The 21,706-nt window shown below is 47.5% G+C and overlaps 1 protein-coding gene across 1 annotated transcript; it reads left to right on the top strand.

Moving 5' to 3' along the window:
* The first annotated feature begins 382 nt into the window (after window positions 1-382).
* Lsm11 (LSM11, U7 small nuclear RNA associated) lies at window positions 383-20,256 on the top strand. Its single transcript, XM_059269266.1, has 4 exons — window positions 383-850; window positions 7,597-7,736; window positions 16,440-16,523; window positions 16,890-20,256. Exons 1-4 carry the CDS (start codon window positions 400-402, stop codon window positions 17,298-17,300), a joined length of 1,086 nt encoding a protein of 361 aa, XP_059125249.1. The 5' UTR covers window positions 383-399; the 3' UTR covers window positions 17,301-20,256.
* The last annotated feature ends 1,450 nt before the right edge of the window (window positions 20,257-21,706 follow it).

Raw genomic sequence — 21,706 nt, 5'->3', positions numbered from 1 at the left:
GTTTTTGAATAATTTGTCCCTAATTGCGTATTTTGTTGACGTTAGATCTCAAATTCAGAAAAGATAGTAAATGTCAATGGGAGTGGGAAAATGAGAACTAAGAAACAGTATCTACTTCAGTAACAAAACAAAGAGGTCAGAGGACAGCCTCAACCTATCAGCTGTCTGCGGGGGCGGAGCGAGGCCCGGGCAGGTCACGCCTCTCACCACGCCCCCACCCCGCGCCACGCCCCCGGCCGCTCTCCGGAGCTGGTCGATGCTGCCCCCTGGTGGCAGCGGCTGCACAGTGCGTTCTCCCCCGACACACCCCAAGCCGCGGCTGCGGCTGCGCAGTGCCGCCCTCTGCCGGCCCGGCTCCTTCCTCCCTCCCATCGGCCTCGGCTTGCGGGCCTTTCAAACATGGAGGAGCGCGAGTGGGGGGCGAGGTCGGCTCGCGCCGGCAGCCCAGCCAGCCCGCCCAGCCCGCGGCTGGACGTCAGCTCCTACAGCTTCGACCCGCTGCTGGCCCTGTACTCGCCGCGCCTGCCTCCCATCCCCTACCCCAACGCGCCCTGCTTTAACAACGTGGCGGAGTACGAGAGCTTCCTGAAGGGCGGGCGCACCGGGCGCGGCCGGGCGCGGGGCACGGCGGAGCCGGCCTCGGCGGGAACCTCCACCGGAACCTCCACGGGAGCCGGGACCTCGAGCAGGGCCCGTCGCCGCGCCGCGCCCACCCCAGATCCCGAGCGCATCCAGCGTCTGCGCCGCCTCATGGTGGTCAAGGAGGACGCGGACGGCGCGGCCGGGGCTCGGCGCCAGGGCCCGGGGCGCAGCAAGAAGGCGCCACGCAATGTGCTCACGCGAATGCCCTGTGAGTGCTGCGGCGCGGCGGGAAGTCCAGGGGGGGTTTGCAGAGGTCATCTACGGGAGTTTCGGGGGGTTTGCGGGGAGGGTCGCCTGCGAGGCACAGAGGCTCTGCACGAGTTGAGGACGAGGGAGAGTGACGACCCCCGGGGGAAGATCTGCCGGGGCCATTGATGTCTGGAGGAGTGTTCCCAGGTCGAGAGCAGCTGCAGAGGGGCTGCGGGAGTCATGAGGCATGCAGAGCGATCGTGGGGCTTTGCAGACAGAGTTTGGGGAGCATTAGAGGTCTGCAGAAGTGATGACAGGTCTTGGGGACCCACTGCAGGGAGGTGGGCAGGAGACGTACAGAAGTTGTGTTGAAGCACAGCCAGTCTTAAGGTGAATGGGATATGAGGGTCAGGTGGAGAGTGAGGCGATAGATCTGTTCTCATAGCACGAGAGGCATTTCATATCCCAGCATGGGAAGTGACAGCTCCGCCTGGGGTGCCGTTTGCAAAATTGGCTGCGGGGACTTGATCCACTTATGTTCACATTAACTAAATCACTAGTGTTAGAATGCCGCAGACACAGGATGCCACCAAATCACAGGTGTGGTTTTACAGCCACTGGCTGGGGCAGAATATCTGTCAGGCTCAAGTTGGCCAGTGTGCAGGGTGTTTTAAATTCTGAAGGTGTAAATGGCACAAAGGAATTTCTTGCAGCTTCCTAATCGATCCTCAGGATGAAGCTGTAAACAGCAAAGGTTCTAATGTGCTAGTTAGGTCTTGTATAAATGGAATAAAAACAGCCTAGGGTTATACCAAATAGTTCTGACATGTGCCCTGTGAACACAATGACCTACTTAGCCAGCCAGAGCTTCTGTAGCCGGCTAATTAAAGCGTTACAATGTTAAAGGGACTTCTTTTGGACGAGAGGAGTGAACTCAGCAAGAGATTTTGTTTTGTCATGTTCCTAGAAATTTGTTTATTAAGAGAGAAACATCCTGAAAAGCTGTGTGCTGCTGCTGGTGCCTTTGTTGGATGACAGACTGTACCAGAGCCTCCCTGCCCAGCTCCGATTTCCCAGAGCCCACTTGCACAGCAGTAGCAGACAGACAGAAAGTGCATGATTCTGGAACGAGCAGTCACAGTTACCTTCTTTTGCTGTGTGTTTTGCCACTGTTAGCTTGTTGAATTGCACTCAAGTCGCAAGAATGTAACATTTATTCCCATCGATTCTTCTTACTGCCTTGCTACCAAGATTGTCAAGGGAAACACTCAAGAGTGGTTCTGGTTCTCCAGTGTTAGGACTGTGTGAAGACCAGCTTCATCTGGGTTCTCTTAAGTTCATTTCTGGAGTCAAGACCTCGTAGCATTAGGCCCTCATCACTGGAAAAACGTGAGGCAGTTGGGAGTACCGGGAGAGATGGGTGGATACCACAAAGAATCACCTTCAGAAAGCGAGTAAATGATTAAAGTCAGAGGGTTCTATTTGTTAAGGAGTTTTCCCAAGGGTCACCTTTAGGATTTGAAGTTAAAGAAGGACATGGATGAAAACACAGTTTTCAAAACTCAAGTAATTCAGTGTACTTAACATGTAGCAGAGGCCAGAATTTTCACAGGTGTATAGTGTTCCCCTTGGTTTGAACACTGGCTTCATCGACTTCCAGTTGTTGTATTTTAGGGGAGTTACACCATTGGACCTGACGTTTCCAACGTGGTAATGAAAGTAGTGTCGCTCTGTCTGTAAGGGTTAAATTTATCAACACTTTGAAAACATTTGCAACAGTGGCATTCTCTAGTAGGTGAGGTTTCCACAATGTCTGCTGTCACTTTCTGTAGGTTCCTGTAGTGGCGGTCATTATTATTTCCAAGTTGACATAATTAAAGGTCAGAATACTTGTGATTGATTGTTGTATAGAGGGTTGGCTGAACAAATTACTTTCATGCTGCTGAGCCTCTTCAGCCATAAATTGGAGTGAGATAATTGTGAGCACCAGGAGGACCCAGCCTTCTGTGGGAGTACTTGGGTTAGACAGTACTAGCTAAAGCTCACTAGAAAAGCAGGTGAACTTTGTGGTAGATCTTTGCTGTGAGCATGTCTTAATATTTTGTTTACCTGTGGTGATTTTTTATTTGTGCTCTAACAAATAAAACTTATCTGGGGATCAGAGGACAGAGCCAGCCACTAGATTAGACATAGAGGCCAGACAGTGGTGGCACACACACCTTTAATCCTATCACTGGGAGGCAGAGCTCCATCTGGATCTCTGTGAGTTCAAGGCCACACAAGGAACAGAGCCAGGCGTGGTGGCACACACCTTTAATCCCAGCACTTGAGATCTCACTGTTGCTTGGGAAGAACACACGCCTTTAATCCCAGGAAGTGATGGCAGGAAGCAGAAAGGTATACAAGGTGTGAGGACCGGGAACTAGAGGGTTTTGAGCAGCAGTTCAGCTGAGACCCTTAGGGGTGAGGACTCAGAGGCTTCCAGTCTGAGGGTTTGTGGAAACAGGATTGGCTGAGGAGTCGGCGAGGTGAGGTTGGCTGGCTTGTTCTGTTTCTCTGATCTTTCAGCTTTCACCCCAGTGTCTGGCACCGGGTTTTTTGTTGTTCCTTTTTTTTTTTTTTTTTTAAATTAATAAGACCGTTTAGCAATCCGTGTTACATTTACCTTTTTAAATGACTGACGTTGTGAACGTGTGAGCATTTCAGTCTTTTAATTGGCAGCTGTCAGAACTCTCCCAGCGTCCTTCTGTAGCCCACACTGCCTGGGCAGCCAACCCATCATGTCGGGTAGCGTAGTAGGTCAGATAGGAACTTCTGTTGTTACCTGTGTGGTCCCTAGCCCAGTGATGCTGTGAAGGACCTTGTTGCCACTCCTGAGGTCTACACCAGGGAAGGTGGTGACTGTACTCTTGCTCCAGCACCACCTTCTCAGAAACTCTGGAGCTGTCAATCAACCAGCCACTTGCACAGTTGGAGGACAGTTGTTAGGAACTATGGCTACTTTTCTCCCTCTTTGAGACGGTTTCTCTACGTAGCTCTGGCTGTCCTGGAACTCACTCTGTAAACCAGGCTGGCCTCTGACTCGCCGAGATCCGCCTGTCACGGTCTCCTAAGAGTGCTAGGATTAAAGGCGTGCACCACCGTCCGGCTGGAACTATGGCTACTTTTAATGCCTCGTGTCTGCCCAGCAACACTTTGTTTCAGCCACCTGGGACATGCCACCCCAGGTTGTGGTCAATCTGGTCACAGAAATCTCTGTAGCTCTTAGGCCTGTTTGGAGGCCATCATACTGACAGCTGTCACCTTGGTAGACTGGACTTCAGCCCTACAATGTCACTCTATAATGGCTCCAGGAGACACTTCAACCCCACAACCTGTCCGGATGACCTCATTCATCTTGCAGATGTCCTCAGACAGGGGAGGATTACCTCCTCTACTCATGACAGCCATAAGTGTGCCCTGTGTGGCCGAGTGCGAAGTTAGCGGTTAGCAGACTGGGGCCCTTGCTGTGGACTGGGCCCTGGCTGTGGACGGGGCCCTGGCTGTGGACGGGGCCCTGGCTGTGGACGGGGCCCTGGCTGTGGACAGGGCCCTTGCTGTACTCTCCCCTGTGTTACTGTCTTCTGCAGAAACGCTCGGCCTAGGTGAATCCTCATCTGAGCGGTTTCATTGACTACTTGTGGTCTTTGTCTTGGGCAGAGAGGGCAGTCCCGGGAACAGGAAGAACAGACAGTCCTGAGGATGCTATAGCCCCGGCACACCTAGAAGCAGTTGGGGGTTGTTGGAGAGTTCCAGAGAGTGGCTAGGAACAGAGTGTGCGGGCTGAGACGGTGAAGAACTGAAGGAGTGCTGACATGTCAACTCTGTGCACAGAGAAGGGCAGCTGAGAGCCATGAAGATGGAGGTGTTGTAGCCAACTATCAAGAGTTATTAGGACCGGCTGTGGAGGGGTGGACCACTAGGAGAGAGGTCCTGGCACCTTAGGCTTGGAGATGCCGAACTAAGAATCTGGTGGATTTCCATCTGAATACAGCAAAAGAACCCTCAGCCAAAGCACCTGTGTGTTAGGTGGTGAGACTTGAATGAAATGATGGGTGCAAAGTAAGCCTGCCAAAGGGCCTGGCTCTTAGAGAGCCTGCAGTGGCAGAAATGAGCAGGATGGTGTGGCTGGTGAAGGGAGCCAGGAGATGTGTAATATGCCAGTCATCTGATAAGATTATGGACTGAATTGTGCTTCAGAAAGAAAGTACTAGGAAGGTCTTGATCCCTGAGAATCTATGGCTTGAACTTCTTGCTAAGCACAAGCAGAAAGGGCAAAACTCATCTGGAGTTGCATGGATGTGTCTCAAGAATAGCAGCAATAGAAGAAGGGATTTTTGAAGAACTTTCTTCAAAATAATGCATGTACACATACACACACACACACACACACACACACACACACACACACACACTTTCCATACAAAGTTTAAGGAGCCTGCCTCATATGCATTTGAAATCTGTCATGGAAATGGCTGGAAAGGAATGTTCAGTCTTAGAATGGAAGGTTCATTTCTGCCTTGATAGCTTGTTTTCATAGGTGGTGCTAATGTTGTATTTTAACCACTTATGGAAAGAAATGAATGCTTCCTGGAACTACAGCTTGTTGAGTCTTTGGAAGAAGAGAAATCAGAAGAACATTACAGATGTAAGAATTAAGATCCCCGAGTTGCTGTTTGCTTAGTTAAGACGCGTGCTTGCTCCCCCTGTCTTAGGAAGCTACAGTAAGGCCCTTTGTTTTGTTCAAATTAGAAAGAGAACTTCCACTTTGTGAAAACGCATGCATAGGAGACAGGACAGTACATATTTGTGTGCAGAGGGTCTAACCAAGACACTGTGATGCGTTTCAATAAATTGAATTACAGAGACTTATTCCCAAAAGTGATCTAGAAGGCCACTAGGCCAATTTCCTTTTGCAAATGAGGAAACTTAAACTTATAAGGAAAAAGTCACTTACCAAAGTTGCTCTGAGTAAAGGTCTGAATGCTGCTTACGTACCTGATTTCAGAAAGTCTGTGACACACACAGATCTATGTACAGGTGTGTGCATGCACACGCACACATACACACTTAACAAGGGTTCAACGCCATTGCCAAAAGGCACGTCAATGACCAGCAGCATTCTCTGCTTCCTTCCTGAGACCGATGTTTCTATCTCTTTGCCTGCGACTGTACTGGGTTACCTCATTTCCAATCTGTCACATAGACTCCCACTTTCGTCTGTTGAGTCATTTCCTTCCAAGAGGATTTTCCTTCATTTGTCACAGTATTCATTTCTACGCCAACTCATGAATGAGGAAATCAGTTATCTGAACTGAAGCCCAAGACTGTTCTCTCTTATGCTCCTAGCAATAATGAAGTTTTTATTTAAAAATGTATTGGGGTTCTTTGCGGAAGTGTCTGTCTGTTTGAATGCTAGAACCAGCAGAGCACAAAAGAGAAGCTGACATGAAGTAAGATAAGCCTGTCACTGCCCCAAGCTCTGCAAGAGAATCTCTCACCCTGAAAACTGGATCTTTCTTGCCCGTTATTCCTCCCTTGCATGGCCACATTGCTGTGTTCACAAGGTGCTTGTTAGGACTCTGAGGAGCGGGATGCTCAGCAGACATCCATTTCCTCCCAGTGTGAAGATGTGCATTGAAATACCAGTAACTTCAGGAGCTCCTACAGGCTACACATCAAAAGGCCATTCCTCAACAAAAACAAAGAGGATGCCATGTTTGAAACCTAATATTATGTATGACAAATGGAAAAATAGAAATTTTAAATTTAAAAAAATATATAATTCATCTTAAAGGCAGCCATAACAACGTATTGATTAAAATAAAATAGATAAAATTATAAACATCAAAACAAATTTACATTTTCTGAACCGCTAAACTTGAATTTACAGAGATCTGCCTGCATCTGCCTCCACACCCAGTTTACAACTTTAGACTTTGACGGCACATAATATAAAATTACTCAGATGAACAACTCTGCACCTGTAGAAATAACTATAATGGTCATATTTTTAAAATAGGTTTTTATTTTTATATTTATTTTTGGTTTTTTGAGGCAGGGTTTCTATATGTAGCCCTGCCTGTCCTGGAACTCACTCTGTAGACCAGGCTGGCCTTGAACTCAGAGATCCTCCTGCCTCTGACTTCTGGGTGCTGGAATTAAAGGTGCATGCCTCTATGCCTGGCTTAAGATACGTTTTTATTTTAATGAATAATATTAAACTCTCCGAAGGCCATTTCCTTTGAGGGGGTAGCATGGATTTAAAGGCAGCATGAGGCAGTTTATTGCTTTCAAACACTTGAATTGGCTTTTGGTTCACAAGAGGATTGACCCAGGGTTACAGTTCACCAGAAGTATCCTGAAAAACACAGGACTCGGAAGAACCCAGCGACTAGTGCGAGCATTCCCCTTTATTTCTTTTTTTTGCCTGCACACATTTTTTAAAAGTGATGGTACATCTTAGAATCACTGTCATCATCAAGTAGAGGAGACATTTATAGATAGTGAAAGATTTAGATCTGAGTTACGCATGTGGCTTTTCCACAGTCTGTTGGAATCTGGCCTCTCTTTGGAGTGTGTTGGCGGTACCAATCCTGCCACTCACAAGGCTTTTGTTGGTGAAAGTGAGGTTGCCTTGGGTGTGCCGAGTGTGGCGGGAGGCCCTGGCTGGTCTGCCAGTGGAGGCAGGTGTTACCCTTCACTGACCAAGGGCTTCTGTTTCAGTGCATGAAGGTAGCCCTCTGGGGGAACTCCACCGCTGTATCCGAGAGGGAGTCAAGGTGAATGTCCACATCCGCACCTTCAAAGGACTTCGGGGTGTCTGCACAGGCTTCCTGGTTGCGTTTGACAAGTTCTGGAATATGGTAAGTAGACTTTCTTAAGTCTCCTATGTGTCTAAAGGGCATGCATAACCTTGTTAATCAAAGCCCTGAGAATAACTTCTCAACTGAAATCTTATACATCTTGACAGTCACCAGTGAAAACAGCTTTTCTGCTCCCTTCTCTTAGAGCAGGGGTGTTTGGCCTGGGCAGTTTGGCTCTTCTCTCCCTCCCAGGATCAGGGGACAGTGTATGGAGATTTAATTATCTTTTTAGTAGTCACACCTGTGGGAGATGCTGGAATGCTGCCTTATAAACATTGACAGCACACAAGACAGCTTCCCTCCACCAAACAATGAACTATCTTGTCCTGTGTGCCCTTAGTGCTAAGGTTGAGAAACCTAACCTTAAGGAACGATTATGTCAGCATTTAGTCATTTTGAACAGGCTGACTATCAGCCATTCTTTTTGTTTGTTTGGTTTTGGTTTTTTGTTTGTTTTTTTTTCAAGACAGTGTTTCTCTATGTAGTCCTGGCTGTCCTGGAACTACTCTCTAAACTAGGCTGTAAATAAAGTCTCACTATGTACTCCTGGTGGAACTCACGATACAGACTAGGCTGGCCCAGAACTCAGACTTTCGCCCGCCTTTGCCTTCTGAGTGCTGCCATTAAAGGCGTGCGTCACCATTCCTGACAGCCAGCCGTTCTTCTGTTCCTGTCTCCAAAACCAAGAGGAACAGCTTCTGAGGAGTGTGACACCGGGGTTTGACTTCTGCCCTCCTTGAGCACACACACCCTGTAGGGGAGCCTGGCCTCAAACTTGCGACCCGTTCCTCCCGTTTCCCTTCCTGTCTCTTCATGGATGAGCTGCTGGTTCTACTGTACCTTTTATAGATGAAGACTGAGTCCAGAGAAGTTGGATCTACTCTTAAGAAAGTACCAGGTTTTAGCCTGAGTCTTTATGGCTCCTAAAACCCAAACCTTGCTTTATTGTTTGTTTGTTTGTTTGTTTGTTTAAAGTCTCTTTATTATGTAGCTCTAGCTGTCCTGGAACTATCGCTGTAGCCCAGGCTGGCCTCAAACTCACAGAGATCCTCCTGCCTCTGCCTCCCGAGTGCTGGGATTAAAGGCGTGCACCATCACCATGTCTGGTTTGAAACCTTTCTTTTAATTGTTATGGAATTTGAATCCTAGAGGCTTCATCATTCGGTAATGTCTCTGAGCCTCAGATTTCTCATTTCAAAAAGTAGGCTAACATCCTGTGGTGATTTTATTGTTGATAAGAGCCAAGTTTCTTTATTTGTCTTTCCGGACAGGATCTCACTCTGTAACCTGGAACCCATCATGCTGCCTAGACTGGCCTTGAATTTACAGCAATCATCCTGCCTCAGTCTCCTGCCTGGGATTACAGGGGTGAGCCACCATATCTGGCCCTGGGGGAAGAATTAAAGAGAATGTATTTATTGACAGTAGTGGTCATAATTACTGTTTCTTTAGATGTGTAGGGTGAGTTTGCATTTTTCAGAGTAAATTGCATAATTTCATTGATCCTGACAGTTATTCTGTGAAGCTGATGCTGATCTTGTTGATGAGAACTACCTGGTCATTTTTCCTGTCATCCTGGTGAACCTCAGACTCACTGAAACTGAGAAGTATAAAGGAGTAGTCATGCTTCTTAGCATGTGGTTTATAGCTGTCCTGCAGCAGAACCACCTAGGGTTTCTGTTGAACAGTACACATGGGATCTCTAATAATGGCCTTGGGGCTGATGAGATGACTCAGGCAGGTAAAGTCACTGGCCACCAAGCCTGAAGACAAGATTTGATCCCCAGATCCCACTGGTAGAAAGCAAGAACTGAGTCCTGATCGTCATCTGACTTCTGTTCCCACCATAGCACATATGTGTAGGGTAGAAAGCCTGCTTCGAGGGCTTAAAAACCCCCGAGTCCCTGAGATCAAAATCCCACCAATGTCTGGGTTCACCCAAGCTCAGGACTTGAAATCTCACCAATGCCCACCCTGGAAATCTCTACCTTGGAAAATTCTACCCCCAAGAAACTCTATATAAGCCTTCCTTGTAGGGTAAAAGGTCCAAGCCCACTTCTCGGTCCCAAAACCCACCAGTCCCTAAGCTCAAAAACTCACCAATCCCTGAGCCCAAATTCCACCAAGTCCCAATCTGGAAATCTCCATCCTGGAACCGCCCCTCCCCCCCAAAGAAACCCTATATAAAGCCTGCCTCTGCTCAGTTCCCTGCCGCTTCTGGCCACCCCCTTGTGTCTCTCCCAATGATCTTTTATGTGAGGTTTGTTGTGCAGTGTGACTGTGTTGTCTTCCTTGGCTCCCGACTGCCAGGATACCTTTCCCTCAGAGCTGTAACACTTCCATCGGGAAAGTCTGCCCCTCAGAGCTGTAACACTTCCGTCAGGAAAGTCTGCCCCTCAGAGCTGTAACACTTCCATCGGGAAAGTCTGCCCCTCAGAGCTATAACACTTCCATCAGGAAAGTCCGCCCCTCAGCTGTAACACTTCCATCGGGAAAGTCTGCCCCGCAGAGCTGTAACACTTCCGTCCGGAAAGTCCGCCCCTCAGAGCTGTAACACTTTCATCGGGAAAGTCTGCCCCGCAGAGCTGTAACACTTCCGTCCGGAAAGTCCGCCCCTCAGAGCTGTAACACTTCCTTCAGGAAAGTCCGCCCCTCAGAGCTGTAACACTTCCGTCGGGAAAGTCTGCACCGCAGAGCTGTAACACTTCCATTGGTTCCGGATAAGCTCTTCTGTGCCTGAGCCATACCCCCCTACCCGGGTCTGCAGCACTGGGACCCTATCCCTCATCTCCAGTCCACCTGCAACACACTCACCCTCCAGCTCACTGATCCCTTGACACCCTATCCACTAGTCTGAAGTTCTCCTTTAGGTCCGTGTAACGGCTACCCTAAGTTCAAGGACGTGAGCGTTGAACATCTGACACTCTCCTGGTACTCTTGGAGGCAGAGGTACCCACAGCCACACTCTTTGAGCTGGCCCTCTTCACGTGACCCCGAGACACAGACACAGACACACACAAACACACACACACACACACACACACACACACACACACACACACACACACACACCTTGGAGCTGCACTCCTGCAGTTTCCTTAGGCCCAACTGGGCTATTGCACTCCTTTCTGTTCCCTCCTTTTCCATCTCCCTCGAAGCTGCCTGTAATCACACAGCTTCTCTCGGCCCTCATGGCTTTATTTTATTTTATTTTATTTTTTTTTGGTTTTTCGAGACACGGTTTCTCTGTGTAGCTTTGCGCCTTTTCCTGGAACTCACTTGGTAGCCCAGGCTGGCCTCGAACTCACAGAGATCCGCCTGGCTCTGCCTCCCGAGTGCTGGGATTAAAGGCGTGCACACCACCACCGCCCGGCCCCTCATGGCTTTTTTGACTTGGTTCTTGATGGTTCCCTGTTGATGAGACCTCATCCCTGAGCTCAGTTTTCTCATTGCTTCAAGGCAAGCCTTCAGGCCTTCTGGAAAGCCCTGGGACTCCTCATGGGGCTGTTAGTCATGACCCCTGTTGAGTGTAGTAATAACCTATAGTCATGACCCCTGTTGAGTGTAGTGATAACCCATAGTCATGACTCCTGTTGAGTGTAGTGATAACCCATGGAATGGCTTGGTCCTCCTTCAATCCTCCCTGAGTCCTGTGGATGCCCTGGACTACAGACTGCAGTGACCTTTTTTCCTCTCACCCTCACCCCCATCCATGGGAACAGTGTCTTCTATACCCTCTCATTCCCCACCCCCACCCCCCCAACCCTTGGATGCCTTTTTAAAAACCTTCAGCCTCTCTCTACACCTGGCACCTGACCTGAAGGCCTTAAACTTGTTCACCTTCACAATCAAATTTGGCCTTAACACCCCTTAGATAGTCAGCCCAAATGGCCTCCTAATGGCACCCCAGATTGTAATATATTCTGGACCTTTACAAATCCTGAGAGTGACGAGGAAATGGAAAAATATTCCCCATTGCCTATATTCAAGCTTTCCCTTTTTTCAGCTCTAAGCCCTGTTTGTTTTTGTCTGGTCTCCCCCCACACCGTGTAAATGCCCTGTTTTTTAAGTTACTGTTACCGTGAGTGGGTCTGTAAGTGTGGTGCAAAGTGGGAGCCAGAGCCAAGGAGGAAAGCAAAGGAGTAGGGCAGCTGCAGCATGCACACCCATGCACATACTCTGCACACCCATGCACACACCCTGCATCATCCTCTGTCTGTAGCCAGGGCTCAAAACTTTCCCATCTCTAAGCCTTCTTGGTTCTCAGCTTCCAGGGTTCAATTTTTTAGGCATCCAGGTATCTTTTCGGTACGGGTGGCATTAAACCGTTGTTTTATGCTGACCCACTTCAATTAAATGCTGGCTCTGGAACTGGGGTTATGGCTCCCTCTCCTCTAGACCCAAGCATGCTTGTTGAAAGGTTTCCTCCAAAATCTCTGTCCCATATCAGGTGAGCCATCTGCTTTGTGACAGAGCAAGGAGAGCAAAAGTAAATAAAGAGACAGACCGTTCCCAGTGGGGACTATTGCTACTCATCTCATACCCTTTGGGTTTGGGTTTAACTCTCTAAAACTTTGGCTGTGGCGTAAATCTTATCTCAAGATTTGTAAGACTGTTGTGCAAACTTTTTGGAGTGTAAGGGCTGGAGATGTTGGTCAGTGGCAAAATGCTTGCCAAGCTGTATGAAGGAAGCCCTGGGCCAGCCCCTCTTGATCCCTCTTTTCATTGTTTTCTGTTCGTTTGTTTCTCTGTGTAGCCCTGGCTGTCCTGGAATTACTTTGTAGACTAGACTGGCCTCCAATTCCGAGATCTGCCTGCCTGCCTCTGCCTCCCAAGTTCTGGGGTTAAAGGCATGTACCACACCCCAGCTGTGTAAACTTTCTGTTCCTCAAGATTTGTAAGCATATTGGGTATGATTAAAAATCTGTAAACTCTGCAACAAAAGGGTTAATTTAAAACTTGTAACACTGAGCTGGGCGTGGTGGCGCACGCCTTTAATCCCAGCACTGGGGAGGCAGAGGCAGGCAGATGTCTGTGAGTTCGAGGCCAGCCTGGTCTACAAAGTGAGTTCCAGGCCAGCCAGGGCTGTTTGTTACACAGAGAAACTCGGTCTCAAAAAACAACAACAACAAAAACAAAAACAAACAAAAAACAAAAACCTCATAACACTGGGGTTGACAGTTAAAAAAATCTATACATAGGTAATCTTAAAGGAAACGTGGCTTGCCGCCGTCTTGCCGCTGCCCCCCCACTGGGATGGAGGCAGCCATATGACTGACAGCCGTCTTTGCTAGGGTTAGAAAGAGTGTAATTTGTCATATGACTTCACTCCTGTACTGATTAGAAGTGACCACCCCACCCCTGGCCTCTAGGGTTAGAAAGAATGTAATTTGTCATATGACTTCACTCCTGTACTGATTAGAAGTGACCACCCCACCCCTGGCCTCTAGGGTCTCCCTTTCTCCCTCTTCAGCAATAGGCTGCCACCTAAATCAACTTTCTCACGGTGCCCACTCTCAGCTCACTGGCAGCCCTTGGTCCTCCCACTACTCACTTCCGCTCCACCATAGGACCCCCTCTGTCTCCCCTTACCCAGCCTAAACCAGCCACGGCTCTCCCTCTGTGGGACCTTCCTTTGCATCTGTTGAAAAAGTGAGACCACACTGTCCGAGGATGGGCACCTTGTCTGCATTCTGGCTGCAGCCGAGCTTCTTATATTCAAATCAAAGAAGGTACCCTTTGGGTCACCTAGTACTGTCATCTCTCCACCACCTGTCCCTGCTTCTCCAGACGTTACCTCCTTCCTGAGTTCTGTCTCTTCAGGTGGCATTGGTAAAGGATGCCACACTTACCTTTCCGCCATGCCCACGCCTCAGCATTGCAAACCGACTCTCTCAAGGTGTACACGAGCATTTGTTTCTGCTGGCCTCTGCCACCCACCATACTTGGTTCCAAATTCTAGAGTCTGCCTCTTCAGCTGCTTCTTCCTCCACCTGCTCTAACCATCCATCTCTCCTCCCCTACTCTGTAAGTGTCCTCTCTCTGGCTCCTGGAACCTGCTAGCCCTCCAGGGCCCCCTACCTCGGGGGCAACTCTCTGCCTGTTTCCTGGCCTCCTCCCCCAGAAGCTGCCCGCTAAGTCCTGCAGCCTCCCTCCGTAAGCCCTTCTGGGCCTCTGACCTTGTCCCTTCTGTCTCTCTGCTCTTTTGAAGTCTCACAGCTCCTCTGCGCCCTCCTGGGCTTATTCCTTGTCTCTCAGCTCTCACTTGGAACTTGTAGAAACTCCCTCTGGTGGAGTTCGTTTTGTGACCCTTTCTCTCTTTCTCCATGGTCTCAGATTTTATTAAAGTCTCACTCTGTTACTACAAACAGCTTGGCTTCAGTACAGTTCAATGGTCAAAATTGGCATGCTCAATTTTCAGTGGGAGCAGCTTCTGCCACTGCATAAACATGTGATCGGAAAACCTTTTATATCTAAACTTGCTCTCTCCTTGTCTATTTGTTCCCATCTGCATGTATCCATGGCAGCTCTTACATGTGACTATTTATCATCCAAAAGACCCCCCCACACACACACACACACCTCTAACCAATAGCCCATCTTAAGAGGGTCTGGAAGTTGCTCTATATCAGGCTGTCAGAGGCTAATTTAGTTCCCTGTAACTCCCTTATCTATCTCTCCTTCTCCAGAACGTTCCCATGCTTGTTTTCTCTGTTACTGTATGAAAATTCCTGTCCTGAAAACAAAAATCATAAAAACAGGGTTTATGAAAGATAGGGTTTAAGAAACAATGCTTGTTTAATAAGGTATACTCATATATAAGAATGTACCTCGCCGGGCGGTGGTGGCGCACGCCTTTAATCCCAGCACTCGGGAGGCAGAGCCAGGCAGATCTCTGTGAGTTCGAGGCCAGCCTGGGCTACCAAGTGAGTTCCAGGACAGGCGCAAAGCTACACAGAGAAACCCTGTCTCGAAAAACCAAAAAAAAAAAAAAAAAAAAAAAAAAAAAAAGAATGTATCTCAACTGGTAGCTGGAATTTGTAATATAAGAGTCACCTGGGTGGTATTAGTTTTTAAAAATGACATGAAGGGGTCATGGAGAGCAACTGAGACTTGTCACTGTGTGGCAGGACCGAGGTTCCTAAAGAGAACGCAGAAGAGGCTATTGGTGAAAATGCAGCCCATTTGCAATGAGAATCTAAGAAAGTGAATAATGATCTGAGGATGGGAAAGTTTCAGTAAGTTCTGAGGGTCTAAGAAAGTGTAAAAGATCTGAGGATTCGAAAACTTAGTTTTGAAGGTATAATAAAGTGCATTAAGGTAATAAAAAATATTTCGGTTATCTTTCTCTCCCTCTGCTATTGTTAAGATATCAAAGGCTCAGGAAACCTATATGCAAATGATATGCAGCCCACATACATGGTGGAGTCTGGAGACTGCTCACCAGCAGGTTGCCAGAAGGAGATACCAGTCCAATAGAGAACTGGATATTGCCTTTCTTAACTCCCTTTCACCCCCTCCTTTTAATTCTACTGATCGCACCCTGCCTTGTGAACTTTTTGTCTAGATTTCTTCAACAATAGATCCAAAAGATTTCTAAACAGACTTTTAATCAGCTGCTATTACAGGATTATTAACCCTGGCTACGGAACCAGAGGCCTGTGACTTCAGACTATACCCTGATTGTGAAGGTCAAGTTCACCCCAAGAATTTTTGGTGCCACCCAATCAACAGGAAGTAGTTTAATAATGATGTTGCCCTCTTCTTGACCCCTAATTGTTTATTAATAATAAACAAAAAGGGGGATATGTAGGGTAAATGAGCTCAGAGTTCCAGGGCTTGAAAAACTCACAATCCCTGGGCTCTAAATCCCACCAATCCCTGGGCTCAAAAACCTACCAATCACTGAACTTGAAATTCCACCGATCTCCACCCTGGAAATCTCTACCCTGGAAAACTCTGCCCCTAAGAAACCTTATATAAGCCTGCCTCTACTTGGTTCTCTGCTGCTTCTCTCCTGAGCAGGGGCAGCCACCATCTTGTGTCTTTCTTAATAAATCTCTTGTGTGAGGTTTGTTGTACAGTGTGATTTTGTGGTATTCCTTGGCTCCCCACTGCCAGACTTTCCCCTCTGAGCTGCAACATTTACAACGTGTACCTTCTCCCCACATATAGTCAAATGTAAAAAGCTTTTCAGCTATGTGTTAGTGCACACTTTTAATCCCAGCACATCAGAGGCAGAGGCAGGCGGACCTCTGTGATTTTGAGACCAGCTCTGTTTACATAGAGAGTTCCAGGGCATCCAAGTCTATATAATGAGATTCTGTCTCAAAAAAATGGGGCGGGGGGGAGGGATTGGGGTAGAAGGGAAAAAAAAAAACCGAACTAACCAAACGAAAAACCTTACTTTTTTTTTTTTAAAGAGCAGCCTTGTGTTTGTATTTTCATAAGCTTCCTGCATACTTATGTACACTGAAATTTCTGAATATCTACCATGGGGTTGTAAAGCCTTGCCGTTGTCAGAGAAGTGCATCTAATATGCTGGAAGAAGCTTGGAAATCCTGGGCAACCATGTCAGGCCGTACCATATTGTGACCACGCTAAGTCACCTGTTTAGTTCTGCTGTAATTAGATGCTCTCCTGCCTTCTCAAAGCCTCTATAAATAACATTCTTTTCCCTTTCTTCCCTTTGGGCTCCTCCAGGCCCTCACCGATGTGGATGAGACTTACCGTAAACCTGTGTTAGGCAAAGCCTATGAACGGGATTCTTCGCTGACTCTCACAAGGGTAGGCAGCTCCCCCTGACCTCCTGGATACCCACCCTGCCTTCTAACTTAGATGCCATGATCACAAGCCCACTGCCAGGGAACCAGGTGTCTGTATCAGAGTCTTAGTCCCTCACTGCATGCTTCCAGCAGATCCCCAAAGCACCTGCTTCTTACCTGCATATGTGCCGTTCAGCTTTGTATCACAGAGATAAGGGTACCTTTTCTCTAGTCATAGTCGTCCGAGTCATGTCTGGAAGTTGGAAAGTGACGTCAGTGCAAGGAGTTCACAAGATGTAGCTAAGGAATCTGACCTTGTTGTGTACGTTGACAAGAGTTATATTGTAGGCATTACCACAGCTAATAGTTGTCACTGTTTTCCTTACAGCTGTTTGATCGGCTGAAACTTCAAGATTCCTCCAAAAAGGAAGCAGATTCCAAGTCTGCGGTGGAAGACTCCACCCTGTCTAGATACTCGCAGACATCCACTTGGAAGGTGGCTTCAGTGTGGGGACGAGGAGACACTGACCGGGGCTCACACAGGCGCTCCCGCTCCGTCCCTTCCCCCCTGCAGGCCTCTGCAAGGGAGGAGTCCAGGTCTGAGCTGTCAGGGAGGACTGCACGGACAGAAGGGTCCAGTGCGGGAGGCACCTTCTCCAGGGCCACCACCCTTTCACGGGGCCAGTCCCGAAAGAAAAAGAGAAAGCCCAAGGTGGATTACCAGCAGGTATTCACGCGACACATAAATCAGATTTTCATTCGAGGCGAGAATGTCCTGCTGGTTCATCTTGCACAGTGACCAGCTCAGCCCCACGTGACCTTCGGGTTTTAGAAATAAAGTGCATGAACTGTTCTTATGCTATATCCTAGTATCCCAATCAAAGTGTGAGTCGCAGTGATTCCCACTGGTCCTGCCCGTCCAGAGGACAGAGCTGGCTCACCCTCTGGAAGCCGTGCTGAGGGGAGGACAGGTCAGCAATCCTAACCAGGCCAAAGCCGTTCACAGTGCATGTGTCTGACAGGCTGTCATCGTCTGCTCCAGAGTCGCAAGCATAAGCTGTTCCCTTTGACTTAGGGTTATAGTATGAGTGGAATCTACTCTGTGGAAACTGCAAGAAATGCCTGAGAAAGAAAGATTTCATTTTTAAAAGCTAGTGCTCTGAGCACCAGGAATTTGATCTATGAGCAACAGTGTAAATTGCCTGAGAGCCCTGCACCCATGTCTTGGAACTGACCTTTGCTCTACATCATTCTCTCTTGATCAAGAAGTGAAATTTCTCATCCTTGAATCTTAATAAGGTCTAGGAAAGTTACCGGCTTATGCAGGAGTGAAGCACAGCTCGGTGGTTGCTCTAAGCAGCCCGAGGTGACAGCTCGGTTTTGAGCCCCCTCTTCTCCTGGGCAGGAATGCAGACGCTTGTCAGTGTTCTCCTCACCAGAGGTGGCCTCTGCACATGGCATACCAGATGGGACTGTGCCGTGCTTGTGGCTTGTCCTCTCTCACTCCTGTGGCATGGTGCTAGTGTGCATGTGCTCTGTGGTATCACCCCATGTGTTGTGTGTGAACTGTCCTCATGTGACCTTGGCGTCTGACTTCAGAGAGTTCTGCATGAACTCAATAATACACATATATCACATGCCTGAGAGTCCCCTTTCTAGGCGGGGCTGGCCTTGTGTAGAAAGTCTCTCAGAATGGTCTTGCTATGAAAGAGGGGTCGTACGCTTTTATTCCCTGTGTCACACCAGTGAGGCTCTTAGAGGTCAAATGGGTGTGTTCTAAGGGCACTTGACTCCCATTTAGACTTGAGTACAGGAATACCAAAGGACCCAGGGACGCTCCTACTTGAATTATATCACCGTATGCTTTTCAATCACAATACAGAATGGGCTACATCTTGACATTGACTGTTAGGCAATATTGATTTTCAAAATTTTGTTTATATTTGCTTTATGTTAGATAACTTATGTTCAAAGTAAGAATAAGAAATAGATAACTAGTCCAAATGTATGTATGAACAGAACATTTTCCCTGCTGGGTTTGTGGATAGTGTGAGTAAGCCTCCTGAGGAGCAGGGTAAATAAAGTTCGGTTAGCTGGACCACTGCCTCATCAGACAGTGAAAAGTGAGCAAATGTCCCCCTTTCCCCATCAGACACCTACCTCACCAGGGCATTGTGGCAGAATTTTAGGAAGATGTCTTACAGCCTCTAAGCATATCTAAGTGCCATGAGTAATTTTTCCTTACTCTATTGTATAGCTCTGTAGAAATCCTTTTGTCCTATGAACAAGGCAGGTGCTATATAAGAAAGATATCTTCCCGCTGTCATTTGTGGTCTAGTAACCATCATCAGAAGGCTGCGAGAACTTCAGCAGCTGTGTGTCATGGTCTGTTCTTTCCTCCAGAGGGAAGCAGGTCTAAGGAACAGCTTCATTAAGGAGAGAATGACTCTCTTTGCTGCTCCCCACATCCCGGCCCCTGCTTTTCAGGGGTGTCTGTGGTGGTACTGAAGGGAGAATGTGCAGCTAAAGACAGCGTTGTTCCCAGAGGGGGCTCTGTGGGCTTCCTGTCTGTTTTCTGTTTGCCTGCTCTTGTTTCTAATTGTGTTTAAGTGGGAAGGCAGGGCAGACGCTCTGAGGTCCGGGAGGCTCTGGGTACAGACTCCGGCTCACCACTCTTGTCTTCTAGCCGAAATTCCTGTCTGCCTCCTGTGTCCATCTCCGTTACCCAGTCATCATCAGGCTCTACGGCCTCCATCTCCACCGGTGTTCCCTGTGTGCCGTCCTCGCCTGTCTGCCCTTTTGTCCCTTGGCTAGAAGCTGTAATGGATGCTCTTCTTTCCTGACTCTGTAGAAATGTGCGATCAAAAGGAATAGAAAGAATTTCTGTTCATGCTAGTGACCCTCCTGATTTATTTTATACACATGACAGTTTCATGTTGCTGTATAACTAACTCTCCCATATTTCTCTAAGGATTGATTTATAGTTTTCCACTCAACATGACAACTCTAAGCCATGAAAATTGTGTGTGCTCTATCTTTAGCTCCTGTCCATTTATTTGTTTAATTTGGACAGTGATTCCAAAGTGAATACTCTCTAGGAAATGTGTAATTTTGTGCAAAGCGTGGTAATTATTTTCAGATAAGTCAATTTAATAAATTATTGCCTTTTCTTTATTTTTGGAAAAATTTTCAAAAATAAAGAAAAATAGGTTCCAATAACATATTGCTGCTCAAAAATGCTATCATGTAGGTCATAATGAGTCACTGTAGTGGCTGGACTGGGCTGGTTGCTTAGTGGTAGGCCCTATGCTTGGTGTTCATGAGACCCTGAGTTCAGTTCCTGGCGTGAATGAGAGTGAAGGAAGGAGTCAGTCAGTCAATGAAAGTTGCTGTGAAAACAGCTGAAGTTTTCCTTAGGAGAAAGACAGACCCTGGGGAAAGGGGTTGGTGGGTTGAGTACTAGAAGACACTAACTAGAAGGCCCCTTCCTTCTGGAGCCCCACAAATAGAGAATGGAGTAGAGCCTCCTCACTGGTATTCTATGGGGATTAGAGTTTTCTTTTAAATAAACACTTTCACTTTTGAATAAACAGCTTTGATTGTTCCAACTCATCTCTAGACACCTGAATAAGTCACAGAATATTCCTGTATTCTTGTTGAGGTCTTTTCAGGAGTATGTGGCTTTATTAGGTGATAATGTTGCCAGCAGTTAGTGTGGCTGGCGATTGGCTTCCTTTTTTTGTTTTTGTTTGTTTGTTTTGCTTTGCTTTGCTTTGTTGTTTTTTTGTTTTGTTTTTGTTTTTTTGGTTTTTTGGTTTTTTGGTTTTTTTTTGAGACAGAGTCTCAGGCTGGTCTGAAACTCATGATATAAACCAGTCTGGCTTCAAACTCACAGATCTGCCTGCCTCTGCCTGCCGTGGGCTGCAGGTAATGGGTGCCCTACCCCTGGCTCAGCTATTAGTGTTACCAGTTTAGTTTTAGTGGACTTTTGAATAGAAATTACAAGTAGGCAAGCATCAGCATCTGAACAAGGTTGTTAAAGGTTCCTGCTCAAGGCTAAGGGAGGTAGCATCCAGGACAGGGGTCCTGGGCGATGTCCAAGGACTAAGGTCTACAGCTTAAATAGACCAAGGAAGCCAGGCTCCTGTAGGCACAGGCAGCCATGCACAGATGCCAGGATTTCTGCCCAGGTCTCGGCGACTGGCTTCACAGAGTGGTCTGCTCATGTTTGTTGGGTTGGTTTGTGCTCGGCTTGCAGAAGCTGCTGGTGGTGCTCACACCACCTGGGAAGACCACACATTGGTCAAAGTCAGACATGTTGTGCAGGTAGGTTACAGGAAGCTGGGGAAGGAGCCAGCAGCTTCTGAACCTGGTCATGGGCGGAAATACTGTTTTGAAAGTAGCAGGCATTAAATGGGCAATGTTAATGTGGAAGCAGGGTGCTCTGCTGTGTCACGTGATTAAGAAATGGCTGCCAGAGGCCTGCTGCATGCCATTCTGTGCGTAGAGCTATGCTTGTGCTCCACATCAGCACAGCTTTTGCCTGGGTTGTTTGTTTTAGTGTCTGGGAAGCTTGATGGTTTCTTAGGACAGCAGGCAGCTTGTGAAGTTAGCTTCTGAGGCAGGGGATTTGGAGCAGTCTACACCTTGCTCTTTGTCTGGCTCTTATCAAGGCAAAGAACATTCCAGTGTGGGTGAGCTTCGGTCAGATCAGGAGCAGCCCCGTCTGTCTTGACAGGGAAAGAATGCCCCTTCCTCAGCCTCACAGAGATCTGTGCTGCCGACACTTCTGCCCTTTAAGAGAAAAGAAATAGACCCAGCATGATGCGAAGTGGGTGTTTGTGTTTCTGTTTACACTCTCTCCATGACAGCCACCCAGGCGAAATCATGAAATACAGTTGGCTCTATAAACTGCTTCTTTAAATGTCCTGTAGGTTTTTCCTGTAGGAAAAAAATTAAAATTCAAAGACAGCTAGCTGTCATTGGTGCTCTCCCAAAGCGTTTCATTCCCTTCTGTACTTTTTATGAATGAAATGGTTGCTGTGCGTAGGTCAGGTTAATAGGGAAAAAAAGAGTCTGGTGGTATAAATTGAGTAGTTTGAGAGATATTTTTATTTTTCTCTTCCTGAACTACATCTGGAATGCATGCAGCCCGTTGTGAATAACTCTGTTCATCTGTCCATGTCTGTCTTGCCCAGAAGGCTT

This window comes from Peromyscus eremicus, chromosome 8a (assembly GCF_949786415.1).
Source record: "Peromyscus eremicus chromosome 8a, PerEre_H2_v1, whole genome shotgun sequence".
NCBI lineage: Eukaryota > Metazoa > Chordata > Mammalia > Rodentia > Cricetidae > Peromyscus > Peromyscus eremicus.
This window is presented reverse-complemented; position numbering and strand designations above follow the sequence as displayed.